The following is a 17,236-nucleotide window of genomic DNA, read 5'->3' as shown; positions in this document are numbered from 1 at the left end:
AAAATCTTTAGACAGGGAATCTGCAGGAAGCCACTCATTACTACTGACCGCACTGGATGGAGGGAAACCTCCGAAATCTGGGGAAATGAATATTCTAGTAAATGTTTTAGATGTTAATGATAACGCACCTGTTTTCACTCAGGATGTTTATTCTGTGATGCTCAATGAAAATGCTCCAGTAGGTACAACAGTCATACAAGTGAATGCAACTGATTTAGACGAAGGACCAAACAGAGATGTGATTTACTCATTTACCAACAGTATGAATCAAAGGTTATTAAAACTATTTGATATTAATCCATCAACAGGTGAAATAACTGTTAAGGGTTTAATAGATTATGAGGAGAAAGACAAATATGAGATTGAAATTCGAGCATCAGATAAAGGTCTCGCTCCTCTGGCTACAGAAAAAAGTGTCACTATAAAGATAGTTGACGTTAATGATAACGCACCTGAAATTGAAGTTACCTCATTTTCAAGCTCCATCCCTGAAGATTCCAGACCTGGAACTACAGTTGCCCTTATCAGTGTAAATGACTTGGACTCTGGTCTCAATGGGAAAGTTATTTGCTCCATAGGTGAGGATGTTCCTTTTGCTTTATCACCAGCCTTACAGGACAAAATGTATTCATTAGTCACCAAATCGCCTCTGGACAGAGAGAAACAGTCACAGTATATCATAACAGTAGTTGCAAGAGACGCTGGTCAACCTCCATTATCATCTGAAAAGACAATAAGCGTTGTGGTGTCAGATGTGAATGACAACAGTCCAGAGTTTTCACTGAGCCCCTATACTTTCTATGTCACCGAGGGTAACGATCCAGGAGCCTCTGTGTTTTCAGTAAAAGCTTTTGATCGTGATGAGAACGACAATGCTCTTATTTCATATCATATTTTCAGAGATAGAAGCGAAGAAAGTAAATTGACTTCATTTCTCAACATAAACTCTGAAAATGGAGAAATCTTGGCGTTAAAAAGTTTTGACTTTGAAACTCTGAAAACGTTCCAGTTCCAACTTGTTGCCACAGATTCTGGAACTCCGTCACTAAGCAGCAACGTCACAGTGAACGTGTTCATTCTGGATCAGAACGACAACGCTCCAGTCATCCTGTATCCAGTCAGCTCTAACGGCTCTGCTGAAGGTGTGGAGGAGATTCCCGCAATGTGAGCACGCAGGACACTTGGTGACTAAAGTCAGAGCCTATGACGCTGATATAGGATATAACGGCTGGTTGCTGTTTTCACTGCAGGAAGTTACTGACCACAGTCTCTTTGGTTTGGACCGCTATACAGGACAGATCAGAACACTTCGCTCCTTCACAGAGACAGACGAGGCTGAGCATAAACTGGTCATACTGGTGAAAGACAATGGGAATGTTTCACTCTCAGCAACAGCTACTGTGATTGTCAAACTGGTGGAGCCCAAAGAGGCTTTTGCAGCTTCTGATGTTAAAAGTGCAGCAAAAGATGAGGAGGGGATTGATGTGACTTTTTACCTGATGATAACTTTGGGCTCAGTTTCTGTGCTTTTCCTCATCAGCATCATCGTGCTGATTGCAATGCAGTGCTCCAAAACCACAGACTATACTTCTAAATATCTACAAGAGACTAATTATGACGGGACACTGTGTCACAGCATCCAGTACAGATCTGGAGACAAACGGTACATGTTGGTTGGACCCAGAATGAGTATAGGATCTACTATAGTCCCTGGCAGCCATGCGAATACACTAGTGCTCCCTGACAGGAGACAGGCATCTGGAGAGGTAAGGCATATTTAAACAATTGTTTGTTTTTCCAAAGAATTACATTTATGTTGAAGCATTGCAACAAATATGTTTTTGGTTAACTTACGTGTTTATAATCAATATATCAGGCAAAACTTTACAGTTCAGCAAACAATATCTGCAAAATATTCACTTTTAATGTTATTTGCCATATGTTTACAATGGACATATCTGAAAAGTTTTCATTGTCGAGGTTTGACTTTTCAACATTATATGAATGCAAAAAGTAAAGCATTAAGGAATGGTTAAGTTGTTGAAGCAAATAAAAGTTATGATCGTGATCATGAGTAAATGGAGAGAAAGCTTTTGATTACTTAAGAGTGAACGTAACTTCATGTTTCAGATTAGTTGCATCTGAACATAATTTGCATTATTTATTATAGCTATTGCATGTCTGATGACTATTTTATTATATTTTTTTTACTGAACATATACTTTACTATATGATTTCCTGGGGCCTTGGCATGCTTTTGAAAGTTATAGCATTGGATCCGTTGACAACTCTTTAGTTTTCTTTGGCAAGTTTGATCCTATGTTTTTTCAGGACATATTTTCTTTTATGATATAGAGATGAACCTGAACAAGGTTGATATAAACAGCGAAACAGATCAAAAGTCTTATTGTCTTTCTTTTCATACTGTCTTTCCACCTACTTCTCATTTTTTACACTTGAAGAATATTTAAAAATTGTGGGCTTAACTGACTGTGCAACCATTTTCTCTCAGGCATAATGAGATGAGGAGAATAATTCTTAAAAAAACAAGAGCCGACTGATTTTAGATACATGAGTGTGCTCCATCAGCACGCCTTTACTATACCTAAACCACAGTCAGCCTATAGACAATACTTAATATGGGTAATTGGCAGCATGGGAAAGTTAAATAAGCCAGTGTCCATAATACATTATTAACAAACTTGCAATGGAATAATATAACCAAATTAAGCTAGACCGAAGTAAAGTTAGTGGTAATCGCTGTCCATGGTGCAGACCATATTTGCTCTCATTTCTCAAGTTATCAAACTACAGTGACTTTATCTCAGTGTTTTCATTCTTATAACTTAATCATATGAAGTAAACATATTCCCACGTGTTAGGCAGAATATTCTCAACATTTTGAAAAGTTTTGTTTTCTACATATTAGGAGGAGGTTTTGTGTTAAGAGTGAGCAGCCTCCTCATCACTTTCCATTCACCCCACAATTTTTGGGTACTATTTCAAGATAAATAAATAGTAATTAAACACATACACAAGTAGACACAATCTACCATTCAGCTAGTGTGCTACTGGCTTTTGATTTACTGCAGTGAGAATTTAGATCGCATGGTGTCAGTGTAATAGAAAAAGTCAGCATTACATGTGCTTGTCGTCAGTGCGTTGTGGTTCCACCTCTTGTCATCTTCCTCAGTTCGATGTTAACACAGTCGTTTCTGAGCTTGCTGTTGCCTTTGGAAATACTCTATTTGCCATCATGTCTGTCGTTGTAAGGCGGGGATGAATATTTTCACAAATGGGAGTGTTGTATTCGATCATTGAAATGCAGTTTTGCTCTTGTGAATGATTACTGATGACATCGGGTTTAACCATGGAACAAAGAAAATACAAGGCACGAAGGGTGACAAGACGGTGGATCTGTTTCGTGGTTGCTTTGCTTTTGTGGAGCGGGGCCTCGGCGCAAATACGTTACTCCATCTCTGAGGAAGTAAACGAAGGAACTGTGGTTGGAAATATAGCAAAAGATCTGGGATTAGATAAAAGCACTTTGAAAGAAAGAAAGTATCGTATTGTGTCCAGTACTGCGGATCCCCTTTTTCATGTAAATCAAAACGATGGCATCCTGTATGTGAGCCGAAAGATTGACAGAGAAGAGGTGTGCGTGCAGAGCAGTACGTGTTTGATAAATCTGAAAACGGTGCTAGAAAGTCCACTGGAGGTGCACTACGTTGGAGTGGAAGTGCTGGATGTAAATGACCATTCTCCCAGTTTCTCAGAGAAAGACAAAAGGTTGGAGATTTCAGAGTCCGTGTTGCCCGGAGCGCGATTTCAGCTGAAAGCCTCGCGGGATCCAGACAGTGGTCATTTCTCGGTGCAGCAATATAAACTTAGCCACAACGAATACTTCCGTTTGGAAGTCAGGGACAAGGGGGAAGATGGTAAAATACCAATACTGGTTTTGCAAAAATCTTTGGATAGGGAAGCAGCGGGAACTAACTCCTTAGTGCTGACGGCGCTGGATGGAGGGAAACCTCCGAAATCTGGGGAAATGAATATTCTAGTAAATGTTTTAGATGTAAATGATAACACACCTGTTTTTTCTGAGGATATTTATTCTGTTATGATCTCTGAAAATGCCCCGGTTGGCACCACTGTCATACAAGTGAATGCAACTGATTTGGATGAAGGTCAGAATGGAGAGGTAGTTTATTCGTTTGGAAACAGTGTGAGTAATAAGGTATTTACGCTTTTTGATATCAATCCATCAACAGGCGAGATAATTGTCAAAGGTCTTATAGACTATGAGCAAAAGGACAAGTACGAAATTGAAATTGAGGCATCAGACAAAGGTCTCGCTCCGCTAACTACAGAGAAAAGCGTCATTATCAAGATAGTTGACGTTAATGATAACGCACCTGAGATTGAAGTTACCTCATTTTCAAGCTCCATCCCTGAAGATTCCAGACCTGGAACTACAGTTGCCCTTATCAGTGTAAATGACTTGGACTCTGGTCTCAATGGGAAAGTTATTTGCTCCGTAGGTGAGGATGTTCCTTTTGCTTTATCACCAGCCTTACAGGACAAAATGTATTCATTAGTCACCAAATCGCCTCTGGACAGAGAGAAACAGTCACAGTATATCATAACAGTAGTTGCAAAAGACGCTGGTCAACCTCCATTATCATCTGAAAAGACAATAAGCGTTGTGGTGTCAGATGTGAATGACAACAGTCCAGAGTTTTCACTGAGCCCCTATACTTTCTATGTCACCGAGGGTAACGATCCAGGAGTCTCTGTGTTTTCAGTAAAAGCTTTTGATCGTGATGAGAACGACAATGCTCTTATTTCATATCATATTTTCAGCGATAGAACCGAAGAAAATAAATTGACGTCATATCTCAACATAAACAATGAAAATGGAGACATTTTGGCGCTAAAAAGTTTTGACTTTGAAACTCTGAAAACGTTCCAGTTCCAAGTTGTTGCCACAGATTCTGGAACTCCGTCACTAAGCAGCAACGTCACAGTGAACGTGTTCATTCTGGATCAGAACGACAACGCTCCAGTCATCCTGTATCCAGTCAGCTCTAACGGCTCTGCTGAAGGTGTGGAGGAGATTCCCGCAATGTGAACGCAGGACACTTGGTGACTAAAGTCAGAGCCTATGACGCTGATATAGGATATAACGGCTGGTTGCTGTTTTCACTGCAGGAAGTTACTGACCACAGTCTCTTTGGTTTGGACCGCTATACAGGACAGATCAGAACACTTCGCTCCTTCACAGAGACAGACGAGGCTGAGCATAAACTGGTCATACTGGTGAAAGACAATGGGAACGTTTCACTCTCAGCAACAGCTACTGTGATTGTCAAACTGGTGGAGCCCAAAGAGGCTTTTGCAGCTTCTGATGTTAAAAGTGCAGCAAAAGATGAGGAGGGGATTGATGTGACTTTTTACCTGATGATAACTTTGGGCTCAGTTTCTGTGCTTTTCCTCATCAGCATCATCGTGCTGATTGCAATGCAGTGCTCCAAAACCACAGACTATACTTCTAAATATCTACAAGAGACTAATTATGACGGGACACTGTGTCACAGCATCCAGTACAGATCTGGAGACAAACGGTACATGTTGGTTGGACCCAGAATGAGTATAGGATCTACTATAGTCCCTGGCAGCCATGCAAATACTCTAGTGCTCCCTGACAGGAGGAGCGCAGCTGGAGAGGTAAGGCATTTTTTTGTGAACACCTAGGCTTGATTCCGCTGGCAGTGTTATTAATTTGTTCATTCATTAATTAGTGTAGTCATTCATCCACTCCATATACCGCATGTGTATTGTTTATTATCACGATAGTGTTTTGTTAAGTAAGACATTTGACTGGTACACTTCGGTTTTCAGCTGCAGTTTCAATCACACTGTATGTCCTTTTAAGCATTTAGCTGTAACTACAACGACAGTGGTTAATATAGTTTGGCTTATATGCGTACTCATGCGGTTGTTATTTCGTAGTCTCCTCCGTTTTCACTATACTCTAAAAAACATATCAATATTACAACAGACTTTGATTTATTAAAGAACAGTTTGCACACTGTTAAACATTCTGCACTTCCACTCAGACCATGATGTGATTTGAGCTTTCCGGGCTTCTGTGATGTACTATAAAGTCACACATGTGGCTGGGCCGAGTTTTAACTGGCGTCATTCGCTGTCCATGGTGCCGATACGTTTTGCTCTCATTCCTGGTGCCAGTTAATACTTTGTAAGAAATGTCAAACCACTAAATTTGTTCAATGCAATTACCTCATACTTTTTGTTTATAAATTAAATTGTCAGAAACATTTTGGGAGGACTTAATGTCTCCATCTTCATTCAAAGGAATATAAGTTTTATGTTTGCTTGTTAAATTAGCTTAAGAGGGCATCTCCTCACCTGATTAACTGTCACCCCACAACCTCTATGCATAGGGCCATAGTAAATAAACATAAAACCGTGATATTCTGCTATAAAACAGCTGTCGAAACTTTGATTTCCTTGTATTAAGCAATGCGATCGCATGGTGTCAGTGTGTTAGGAAAACAACGGCTTTACTTTGTCGTCACTGCATTTTGGTTCAGCCTCTTTGTAGCCCTCTCAGTTCGATATTGGCAGAATCGCTTGGCGGCTTGCTGCTGCCTTTATAAATAACGTCCCGTGTTTTTAACATTTTTGAAACAGAGTGAACATTTGCATACCCCGATGTGTAGGATTTCTGTCTTACAACGCGATTATTAATCCCGTGAGGAATCACTACCAGTTTTGTTTTGAATCATGGAACAAAGAGGATGCGAGGTAAGAAGGGCGAGAAGATGGTGGATCGGCTGCGTGGTTGCTGTGCTTTTGTGGAGAATGGCCACGGCGCAATTAAGATATTCCATCTCTGAGGAATGTAACGAAGGAACTGTGGTCGGGAATATTGCAAAGGATTTGGGATTAGATAAGAGCATGTTGAAAGACAGGAAGTACCGGATTGTTTCTAGCGCTATGGAACCTCTTTTCCATGTAGACCAGACTGACGGCATCCTGTACGTAAGCCGGAAGATTGACAGGGAAGAGGTATGCGAGCGAAGCAGTGCCTGTTTGATAAATCTGAAAACGGTGGTAGAAAATCCACTGGAGGTGCACTATGTTGGAGTGGAAGTTCTGGATATAAATGACCATTCTCCCAGTTTCCCAGAGAAAGAGAAAACGCTGGAGATTTCAGAGTCCGTGTTGCCTGGAGCACGTATTCCGGTTCAAGCGGCACGAGATCCAGACGGTGGTCCTTTCACTGTTCAGCAGTATAAACTCAGCCCCAATGACAACTTTCGTTTGGAAGTCAAAGATAAAGGAGAAGATGGTAAAATACCTGTATTAATTGTGCAAAAATCTTTGGATAGAGAGGCAGAGGGAAGCCATTCATTAGTACTGACCGCACTGGATGGAGGGAAACCTCCAAAATCTGGCGAAATGAATATTCTAGTAAATGTTTTAGATGTTAACGACAATGGACCCGTTTTCTCTAAAGATGTTTATTCTGTGATGCTCGATGAAAATGCTCCAGTAGGTACAACAGTCATACAAGTGAATGCAACTGATTTAGATGAAGGACCAAACGGAGATGTCGTTTACTCATTTAGCAACAGTGTGAATCGTAAATTCTTCAAGCTTTTTGAAATAAACCCATCAACAGGTGAAATAGTTGTAAAAGGTTTAATAGATTATGAGGAGAAAGACAAATATGAGATTGAAATTCAAGCATCAGATAAAGGTCTTGCTCCTCTGGCTACACAAAAAAGTGTTATTATCAAGATAGTTGACGTTAATGATAACGCACCTGAGATTGAAGTTACCTCATTTTCAAGCTCCATCCCTGAAGATTCCAGACCTGGAACTACAGTTGCCCTTATCAGTGTAAATGACTTGGACTCTGGTCTCAATGGGAAAGTTATTTGCTCCATAGGTGAGGATGTTCCTTTTGCTTTATCACCAGCCTTACAGGACAAAATGTATTCATTAGTCACCAAATCGCCTCTGGACAGAGAGAAACAGTCACAGTATATCATAACAGTAGTTGCAAGAGACGCTGGTCAACCTCCATTATCATCTGAAAAGACAATAAGCGTTGTGGTGTCAGATGTGAATGACAACAGTCCAGAGTTTTCACTGAGCCCCTATACTTTCTATGTCACCGAGGGTAACGATCCAGGAGCATCTGTGTTTTCAGTAAAAGCTTTTGATCGTGATGAGAACGACAATGCTCTTATTTCATATCATATTTTCAGAGATAGAACCGAAGAAAATAAATTGACGTCATATCTCAACATAAACAATGAAAATGGAGACATTTTGGCGCTAAAAAGTTTTGACTTTGAAACTCTGAAAACGTTCCAGTTCCAAGTTGTTGCCACAGATTCTGGAACTCCGTCACTAAGCAGCAACGTCACAGTGAACGTGTTCATTCTGGATCAGAACGACAACGCTCCAGTCATCCTGTATCCAGTCAGCTCTAACGGCTCTGCTGAAGGTGTGGAGGAGATTCCCCGCAATGTGAACGCAGGACACTTGGTGACTAAAGTCAGAGCCTATGACGCTGATATAGGATATAACGGCTGGTTGCTGTTTTCACTGCAGGAAGTTACTGACCACAGTCTCTTTGGTTTGGACCGCTATACAGGACAGATCAGAACACTTCGCTCCTTCACAGAGACAGACGAGGCTGAGCATAAACTGGTCATACTGGTGAAAGACAATGGGAACGTTTCACTCTCAGCAACAGCTACTGTGATTGTCAAACTGGTGGAGCCCAAAGAGGCTTTTGCAGCTTCTGATGTTAAAAGTGCAGCAAAAGATGAGGAGGGAATGATGTGACTTTTTACCTGATGATAACTTTGGGCTCAGTTTCTGTGCTTTTCCTCATCAGCATCATCGTGCTGATTGCAATGCAGTGCTCCAAAACCACAGACTATACTTCTAAATATCTACAAGAGACTAATTATGACGGGACACTGTGTCACAGCATCCAGTACAGATCTGGAGACAAACGGTACATGTTGGTTGGACCCAGAATGAGTATAGGATCTACTATAGTCCCTGGCAGCCATGCAAATACTCTAGTGCTCCCTGACAGGAGGAGCGCATCTGGAGAGGTAAGAGAAATTAATAGTAACAATATTACAACTTCCTGTCTTTTAATTATAATAAGTTACGTAATAATTTCATGGCAATGTATCCACACGTACACAGGTTAATGTCAAATAATATTCGATCATTTGATCACTTTTATTTGTAGAAACAGGCTGTATCATTTCTGATGCTTAAAAAGCAGCATTTCTATCTTGTCTATCAAGCATCGTGTTAATTTGTTTTTGCATACACATAACGCTGTCTTCTTGTTGTTGGATAGTTGGAGATATACAGTATATGTTAATGCAGTTTCCCATAACATTCAATTATGTAGGAATTGTGTCACAACGTACAGCTGAGGTGACAAAGGAAAAACCAACATGAAGTGTCTTAGTATATAGAGTCGGGCCACCACGATCCTCCAGAACAGCTTCAGTGCTCTTTGCCAAATCTGTGGAACGCTATTGGAGGGATGAACACCACTCCTCCACAAGATATTCCCTTATTTATATATACCGCCTTTATTTAATCAGGTAATCTCACTGAGATCAAGATCTCTTTTGCAAGAGAGACCTGACAGCAGATAGAAAAAAAAATAAACATAGCCAAACATAAAAAAGGACATATAGCATCAGAGACAGTCACAGACATCACTAAATAGATATGAAGGTTAAAGTTTATATTATATAATTTGGTTTTATGGTGATGGTGGTGGAGAGCATTGTCTTACACATTGGTCCAAAATCTTCCAAAGGTGTGAAACTGGGTTGAGATCTGTTGACTGTAAAGGTCAGTAGCATTTTATTCACATTATTTTCATACTCACCAAAACATTCAGTGACTCCTGGTGCACGGAAGTATCTGCATTTGATATGTTTCTCCACTCTTTTATTCAGGTTTTTGCTTTAATTTCAACCCCGTCTGTATGTACTGTAATATATGCCTAAGTGCAGCAGGAAAGTCGCTGTCCGTGGTGCTGAAAGTTGTTTTTTTTTTTTTTTTTTTTAACGCAGCCATTTATCTTGAAATGTCACCGAAACAAGGACTTTGTAGTAGTCTAGATTCTTCGAAATAATAGCTTTTTCAAAAGGGAACTGATTGTGACTGGAGTCCGTTGCTTAATGAAAATGACTATTAACGCAATTCTTTCTTCACATATTAACAGGCTGTTTGTCTCCTTTGCCTCTAGTGTTTTCGTTGTTGTATGAACTTTTGATTTTACTATATTTTTTAGTGAAACAGTGCTGCAATAACGTTCTGGATCGCATGGTGTCGGTATAATGGCAAATGGTGTCTCAAATTTTTCGTCATCACCATCAGGTCCAACCCTGTATTTTGGCATTACGTGTAAAGGGCTTGAACACGAAACTCGCTCTGTACAATTCCCAGGGCTGTCTTGGCGATGGAGCGCAGTTTGCAAAGGAATACGGCTGATTATTATTTCTTAACCATACAATTATAGATCCCGGAATTATTATTATTATTTTCCTGTACATAATGAAGCAAAGCGAACGTCAGGCGTGGACAGAGCGATGGAGAGGCTTCGCCTACATGGTGGCTTTGGTAACGTTTTGGAGCGAAGCCTCAGCTCAGATCAGATATTCCATCTCCGAAGAGGTGAAAGAAGGAAGTGTTGTTGGAAATATTGCGAAAGACTTAGGAATTGATAAGGCTACGCTGAAAGACAGAGCGTATCGTATTGTTGGCAGTTCAACGGAACCGCTTTTTCGTTTGAATAAGGACGACGGCATCCTGTATGTCAGTAGGAAAGTGGACAGGGAAGAGATCTGTGAACGAAGCAACGCGTGTATAATCAACCTTAAAACCGTGCTAGAAAATCCTCTGGAAATCCATTATGTGGCCATAGAGGTGCTGGATGTAAACGACCATTCCCCCGTCTTTCCAGAGAAAGAGAAACGACTGGAGATATTTGAATCGACATTACCGGGAGCAAGGTTCCAGCTCCAACCTGCACGCGACCCTGATGGTGGTCAGTTTACTGTTCAGCAATATAAACTAAGCCACAATGACCACTTTCGTTTGGAAGTTAAGGAGAGAGGCGAAGACCGTAAGATGCCCTTTGTTATTTTACAGAAGCAGTTAGACAGAGAGGCTATGACAGAGCACAAGCTTCTGCTTACAGCTATTGATGGCGGGAGGCCGGCGAGGTCTGGAACAATAGAAATACTAATTGAGGTGCTTGATGTTAATGACAATTCACCAGTTTTTACAAAAGATTTATATTCTGCTATTTTAAATGAAAACGCAGCCCCTGGCACCTTAGTTATTCAGGTTAATGCGACTGATTTGGACGAAGGTCCAAACAGCGAAATCGTTTACTCATTTGGTAAAGAGGTGGATTTACATTTGCAAAAACTATTTAACATAGACCCAAGGACGGGCGAAATTAAAGTGACCGGTGTAATTGATTTTGAAGAAAATGAAACCTATGAAATTGATATACAAGCTTCAGACAAGGGCACTATCCCTCTTTCCACAGACAAAACTGTGATAATAAAGGTAATCGATATTAACGATAACCCTCCAGAGATTGAAGTTACATCATTTTCCAAATCAGTTCCCGAGGATTCTAGAATTGGAACAACAGTAGCTTTGATCAGCGTCAATGATTTGGATTCAGGCCCCAATGGGAAGGTTTCTTGCTTTATACGCGAGGACGTTCCTTTCGCTATATCTCCATCCTTGCAAGATAATATGTACGCTATAGTGACCAAATCACAACTGGACAGGGAAGAAAAGTCTTTTTATGAACTTACAATTGTTGCAAAGGACACTGGTGAGCCATCACTCTCATCTGAAAAGACAATAAGCGTGGTTGTTTCAGATGTGAACGATAACAAACCACAGTTTTCACTGAGCCCATATACGTTCTATATTACTGAAAATAATGACCTAGTACAACCAATATTTTCAGTTAAGGCATCCGACCTTGATGACAGTATTAATGCGCATATTTCATATCACATTCCGAGGGACAGAAGTGGAGATAGTATTGGTCTGTTTTTAAATATTAACTCTGATAATGGACACATTTCCGCGCTAAAAAGTTTTGACTTTGAAACTCTGAAAACGTTCCAGTTCCAAGTTGTTGCCACAGATTCTGGAACTCCGTCACTAAGCAGCAACGTCACAGTGAACGTGTTCATTCTGGATCAGAACGACAACGCTCCAGTCATCCTGTATCCAGTCAGCTCTAACGGCTCTGCTGAAGGTGTGGAGGAGATTCCCCGCAATGTGAACGCAGGACACTTGGTGACTAAAGTCAGAGCCTATGACGCTGATATAGGATATAACGGCTGGTTGCTGTTTTCACTGCAGGAAGTTACTGACCACAGTCTCTTTGGTTTGGACCGCTATACAGGACAGATCAGAACACTTCGCTCCTTCACAGAGACAGACGAGGCTGAGCATAAACTGGTCATACTGGTGAAAGACAATGGGAACGTTTCACTCTCAGCAACAGCTACTGTGATTGTCAAACTGGTGGAGCCCAAAGAGGCTTTTGCAGCTTCTGATGTTAAAAGTGCAGCAAAAGATGAGGAGGGAATGATGTGACTTTTTACCTGATGATAACTTTGGGCTCAGTTTCTGTGCTTTTCCTCATCAGCATCATCGTGCTGATTGCAATGCAGTGCTCCAAAACCACAGACTATACTTCTAAATATCTACAAGAGACTAATTATGACGGGACACTGTGTCACAGCATCCAGTACAGATCTGGAGACAAACGGTACATGTTGGTTGGACCCAGAATGAGTATAGGATCTACTATAGTCCCTGGCAGCCATGCAAATACACTAGTGCTCCCTGACAGGAGGAGCGCAGCTGGAGAGGTAAGAAAATTGCTATAGCCGAATAATGGAGTTATTATAATTATCCAATCAAGATCACGTCTAATTCTGGTATACTGTCTGCACAATTCATTAATTCTGTAATGGTATGGAGTTCACTTTTTTCCTTTTATGCTTGCATCCTCAGCAGGCAATGGAAACGTTTAAAAACTGCGAACGTCACATAGAAATAAGATTTTGTCATTGAAAGTGTATCTGCATTGTAACGTCAGCTCGCATGGTGTCACTGCTTGTGAAAATGAACGACTCTCGGTTGAACATCCTCCACGTCAGTAGTTTGGTACCATTTCGCGACAGGGTGCGCTTGTGCTTTATAGGGCGATGGCAATTGTCATTTTTTTGTTCAAAATGCGTGTTCCTGTGTAGACACACATTTTAATTTCTAAGCTTTATATTAGTTTTGGGTTTTTTTTGTTTTTTAATCCAATATGGCACGACGAGGATGCGGAGCGTGGTTGGAGCGCCTGATCCTTCTCATTGTTTGTTTGAATCTTACTTGTAATTTTGCTTCGGCACAGCTACGATACTCTATCCCTGAAGAGCTTACGGTGGGTGCTGTTATTGGGAATATCGCTAAAGATTTAGGGCTGGATATCAGTGCTTTGAATGCTAGAGGATTTCGCATCGTTTCTGGATCGACCGAACCCCTGTTTCAACTAAACAATAATGGCATCTTACATGTTAACCGAAAAATAGACAGAGAAGAGGTGTGCGAACGGATCAGCACCTGCATTATCAACATAAAGACTGTGCTGGAGAACCCGTTAGAGGTGCAATACGTCGTCATTGAGGTTTTGGATGTAAACGATCACTCTCCCACCTTCTCCGAAAACGAGACGCATTTAGAGATATCAGAATCTGCTTTACCTGGGGCACGATTTCAACTACAAGGCGCCCGTGATCCAGACAGTGACATGTATTCTATTCAACTGTACAGGCTCAGTCAAAACGACCATTTCCGCCTGGAGGTTAAAGATAGAGGAGAAGATGGGAAAATTCCTGTTTTGTATTTGCATAAACCGCTGGACAAAGAAACTGCAAGAAGTCATAGATTACTGCTGACAGCCGTTGATGGAGGAAAGCCCGCTAGGTCAGGAACCATGGGAATTATCGTTAATGTTTTGGATGTAAATGATAATATGCCAGTTTTTGTCAAAGACTCATATGCTGCGGTGCTTAATGAAAATTCACCTATTGGCACAACTATCATGCAAGTAAATGCCACAGATTTAGATGATGGTTTAAATGGGGAGGTGGTTTATTCCTTTGGCAATAACGTAAATAATAAATTACGTAAACTTTTTGAAGTTGACATTCATACTGGTGAAATTATTGTTAAAGGACTGATAGATTTTGAAGCAAAAGACAGGTATGAAATTGACATCAAAGCTTCTGATAAAGGACCAGTCCCCCTAGCAACAGAAAAAAGTGTTATAATAACTATTGTGGACCTGAATGACAACGCACCTGAGATTGAGGTGACATCCTTTTCAAGAGCAATTCCTGAGGACTCCAAACCTGGAACAACAGTAGCATTGATAAGTGTGAATGATAATGACTCAGGTGTAAATGGAAAGGTAATCTGTTATATAAGTGAGGATGTACCTTTTACATTAACACCGTCTTTACAAGACAATATGTATTCATTAGTCACCAAATCTCTGCTGGATAGAGAGCATCAGTCCAAGTATGATGTAACAATAATTGCTAAAGATGCTGGTGAACAAGCTTTGTCATCTCATAGGACAATAAGTGTGACTGTATCAGATGCGAACGATAACAGGCCAGAGTTTTCAACAAATCCATATACTTTTTATGTTATTGAGAACAATGTTGCAGGAGCCTCTCTATTTTCAGTGAGTGCTTTTGATTGTGACGAGGGTGATAATGCTCTCATATCATATAACATTGTGAGAAATGGGGATGAGCACAAAAAATTCACTTCATTTCTCAACATAAACTCTAAAAATGGAGAAATATTGGCGCTAAAAAGTTTTGACTTTGAAACTCTGAAAACGTTCCAGTTCCAAGTTGTTGCCGCAGATTCTGGAACTCCGTCACTAAGCAGCAACGTCACAGTGAACGTGTTCATTCTGGATCAGAACGACAACGCTCCAGTCATCCTGTATCCAGTCAGCTCTAACGGCTCTGCTGAAGGTGTGGAGGAGATTCCCGCAATGTGAACGCAGGGACACTTGGTGACTAAAGTCAGAGCCTATGACGCTGATATAGGATATAACGGCTGGTTGCTGTTTTCACTGCAGGAAGTTACTGACCACAGTCTCTTTGGTTTGGACCGCTATACAGGACAGATCAGAACACTTCGCTCCTTCACAGAGACAGACGAGGCTGAGCATAAACTGGTCATACTGGTGAAAGACAATGGGAACGTTTCACTCTCAGCAACAGCTACTGTGATTGTCAAACTGGTGGAGCCCAAAGAGGCTTTTGCAGCTTCTGATGTTAAAAGTGCAGCAAAAGATGAGGAGGGGAATGATGTGACTTTTTACCTGATGATAACTTTGGGCTCAGTTTCTGTGCTTTTCCTCATCAGCATCATCGTGCTGATTGCAATGCAGTGCTCCAAAACCACAGACTATACTTCTAAATATCTACAAGAGACTAATTATGACGGGACACTGTGTCACAGCATCCAGTACAGATCTGGAGACAAACGGTACATGTTGGTTGGACCCAGAATGAGTATAGGATCTACTATAGTCCCTGGCAGCCATGCGAATACACTAGTGCTTCCTGACAGGAGACAGGCATCTGGAGAGGTAAGAAAGGTAATTTCATTTCAAGGCAGTTCTGGTATGAATGCTAGTGATAGATGAGATACAGATCCTAATGGTTAAACTGTCAAAAGTTCTGAATCACACCACCTATTTAAAATAGCTGGATAGAAATGGATCTAAAATTCATCACTGGGGGAAATTAGGTTTTGTGTTGTTATGAGACTGCTGAGTTAAGTTGCTGGTTTACAGGTGGTTGTATGGTTGGTTCAAACACAACCCAGAGTGTTAATTGATTAGTAAATAACACATTGGACTGCAGTTAGTAATGCTGTGTTGTCCCTATGTACTTTAATTTTGTGTTGGCTGTGTGGAGTTTTGTGAAATGTTGGTTAAATTAGTTATTAAGATAAATAGATGTTTCTGTAAATAGCAATATATACAGTTTCTTGTGACAGTGAATGCGCAGTTGCTTTGTAGAACAAGAGAACATATCAAAGTGATTTCTTTCCTCCAGAAAATGAATGTCTCTAAACTGTTATATTGTGTCTGTTTAGTATTTCATCACATTTGACTTCTTTCAGACCATTGAGAACTTTGTATTCAGTGCACTGACCAACTGACTATTAATAATTTAAACTGCAATGTGCCTATTTCAAGCCATGTGCTGTTGTGTCATAGTAGGTCATAAACTTGCTTTGAAGAATAATAAATGCATCACTTCAGATTTGTGAAGTATGGAAAAAAATTTACGTTCAGTTTAAAAAAAAAAGACTGATAGTTTATTCCAGTTACTTCTGAAGCTTTTCCAAACATCTGCCTCACTTGAGCTACTGCATCTTGTCCTCTTCATCTGGTGCAATGTTCTTTTAGTACCTAAATATCAAGATAGTCATTCAAAAAAGACATGTTACTAGATATAATTTGTGTTTAACTCTGGGAGTACAGAAATTGTGGTCTGTGTGTTTTACACACGTGTACACATATTTATGTTTTTTGCTCTATGTGCTACATATTAGGGTTGTTATATGTGTGTAAAGAGAGTAACTGACCGACTGAAGTCACTTGAGGTTTGTGCTCACTGATATAGCTGAGGTGATCAGTGGTCCATGAATGGCTGCAGCTACGACAGAGAGAGGGGAGAGAGACAGCCTGCGGCTGGTGTGCAGTGAATCACAATGTACAACCAGTCAGGTGCGGTTGGGGCACTTTGCTTTGGCAGGGATCTTTGTTCATTACAGGACTGCAAAGCAGCAAACAATATATTTTTACTATTTTTCATTTGATTGTCTTGTTGTGCTTTGGACTTGAAAAATACAATAGGCAGTGATGTAAAATGTATACAGTTTGCATATACACACACACACACACACACACATACACTTGCTTCTGTGCAGATGAGCCCTTTTGACTGACTAAAAAATAGGTCATATTTTATCACATGTGTGAAGGTTTGCATGCTAGGCTTCTGGGCTGATTCTGTCG

General features: G+C 40.5%; 1 protein-coding gene and 1 pseudogene across 3 annotated transcripts in view; one reads left to right on the top strand and one right to left on the bottom strand.

Annotated features, from left to right (window-relative positions):
- Nucleotides 1-15,184, bottom strand: part of LOC122880049 (fibroblast growth factor 18-like) — a 158,444-nt gene extending 143,260 nt beyond the window's left edge. For all 3 annotated transcript variants that reach the window (XM_044204772.1, XM_044204774.1, XM_044204773.1), the window contains exon 1: nucleotides 14,484-15,184. In XM_044204772.1, the coding sequence (XP_044060707.1) occupies nucleotides 14,484-14,552 (69 nt within the window). In that variant the 5' untranslated portion in view covers nucleotides 14,553-15,184. The remainder of the gene's footprint in view (nucleotides 1-14,483) is intronic.
- On the top strand, nucleotides 9,894-13,016 carry LOC122880039 (annotated as a pseudogene).
- Nucleotides 15,185-17,236: the final 2,052 nt, after the last annotated feature.

The sequence above is a fragment of the Siniperca chuatsi genome, linkage group LG8 (assembly GCF_020085105.1).
Source record: "Siniperca chuatsi isolate FFG_IHB_CAS linkage group LG8, ASM2008510v1, whole genome shotgun sequence".
Lineage (NCBI taxonomy): Eukaryota > Metazoa > Chordata > Actinopteri > Centrarchiformes > Sinipercidae > Siniperca > Siniperca chuatsi.
The sequence above is the reverse complement of the archived record's forward strand: the minus strand, read 5'-3'. Positions and strand labels throughout refer to the sequence as shown.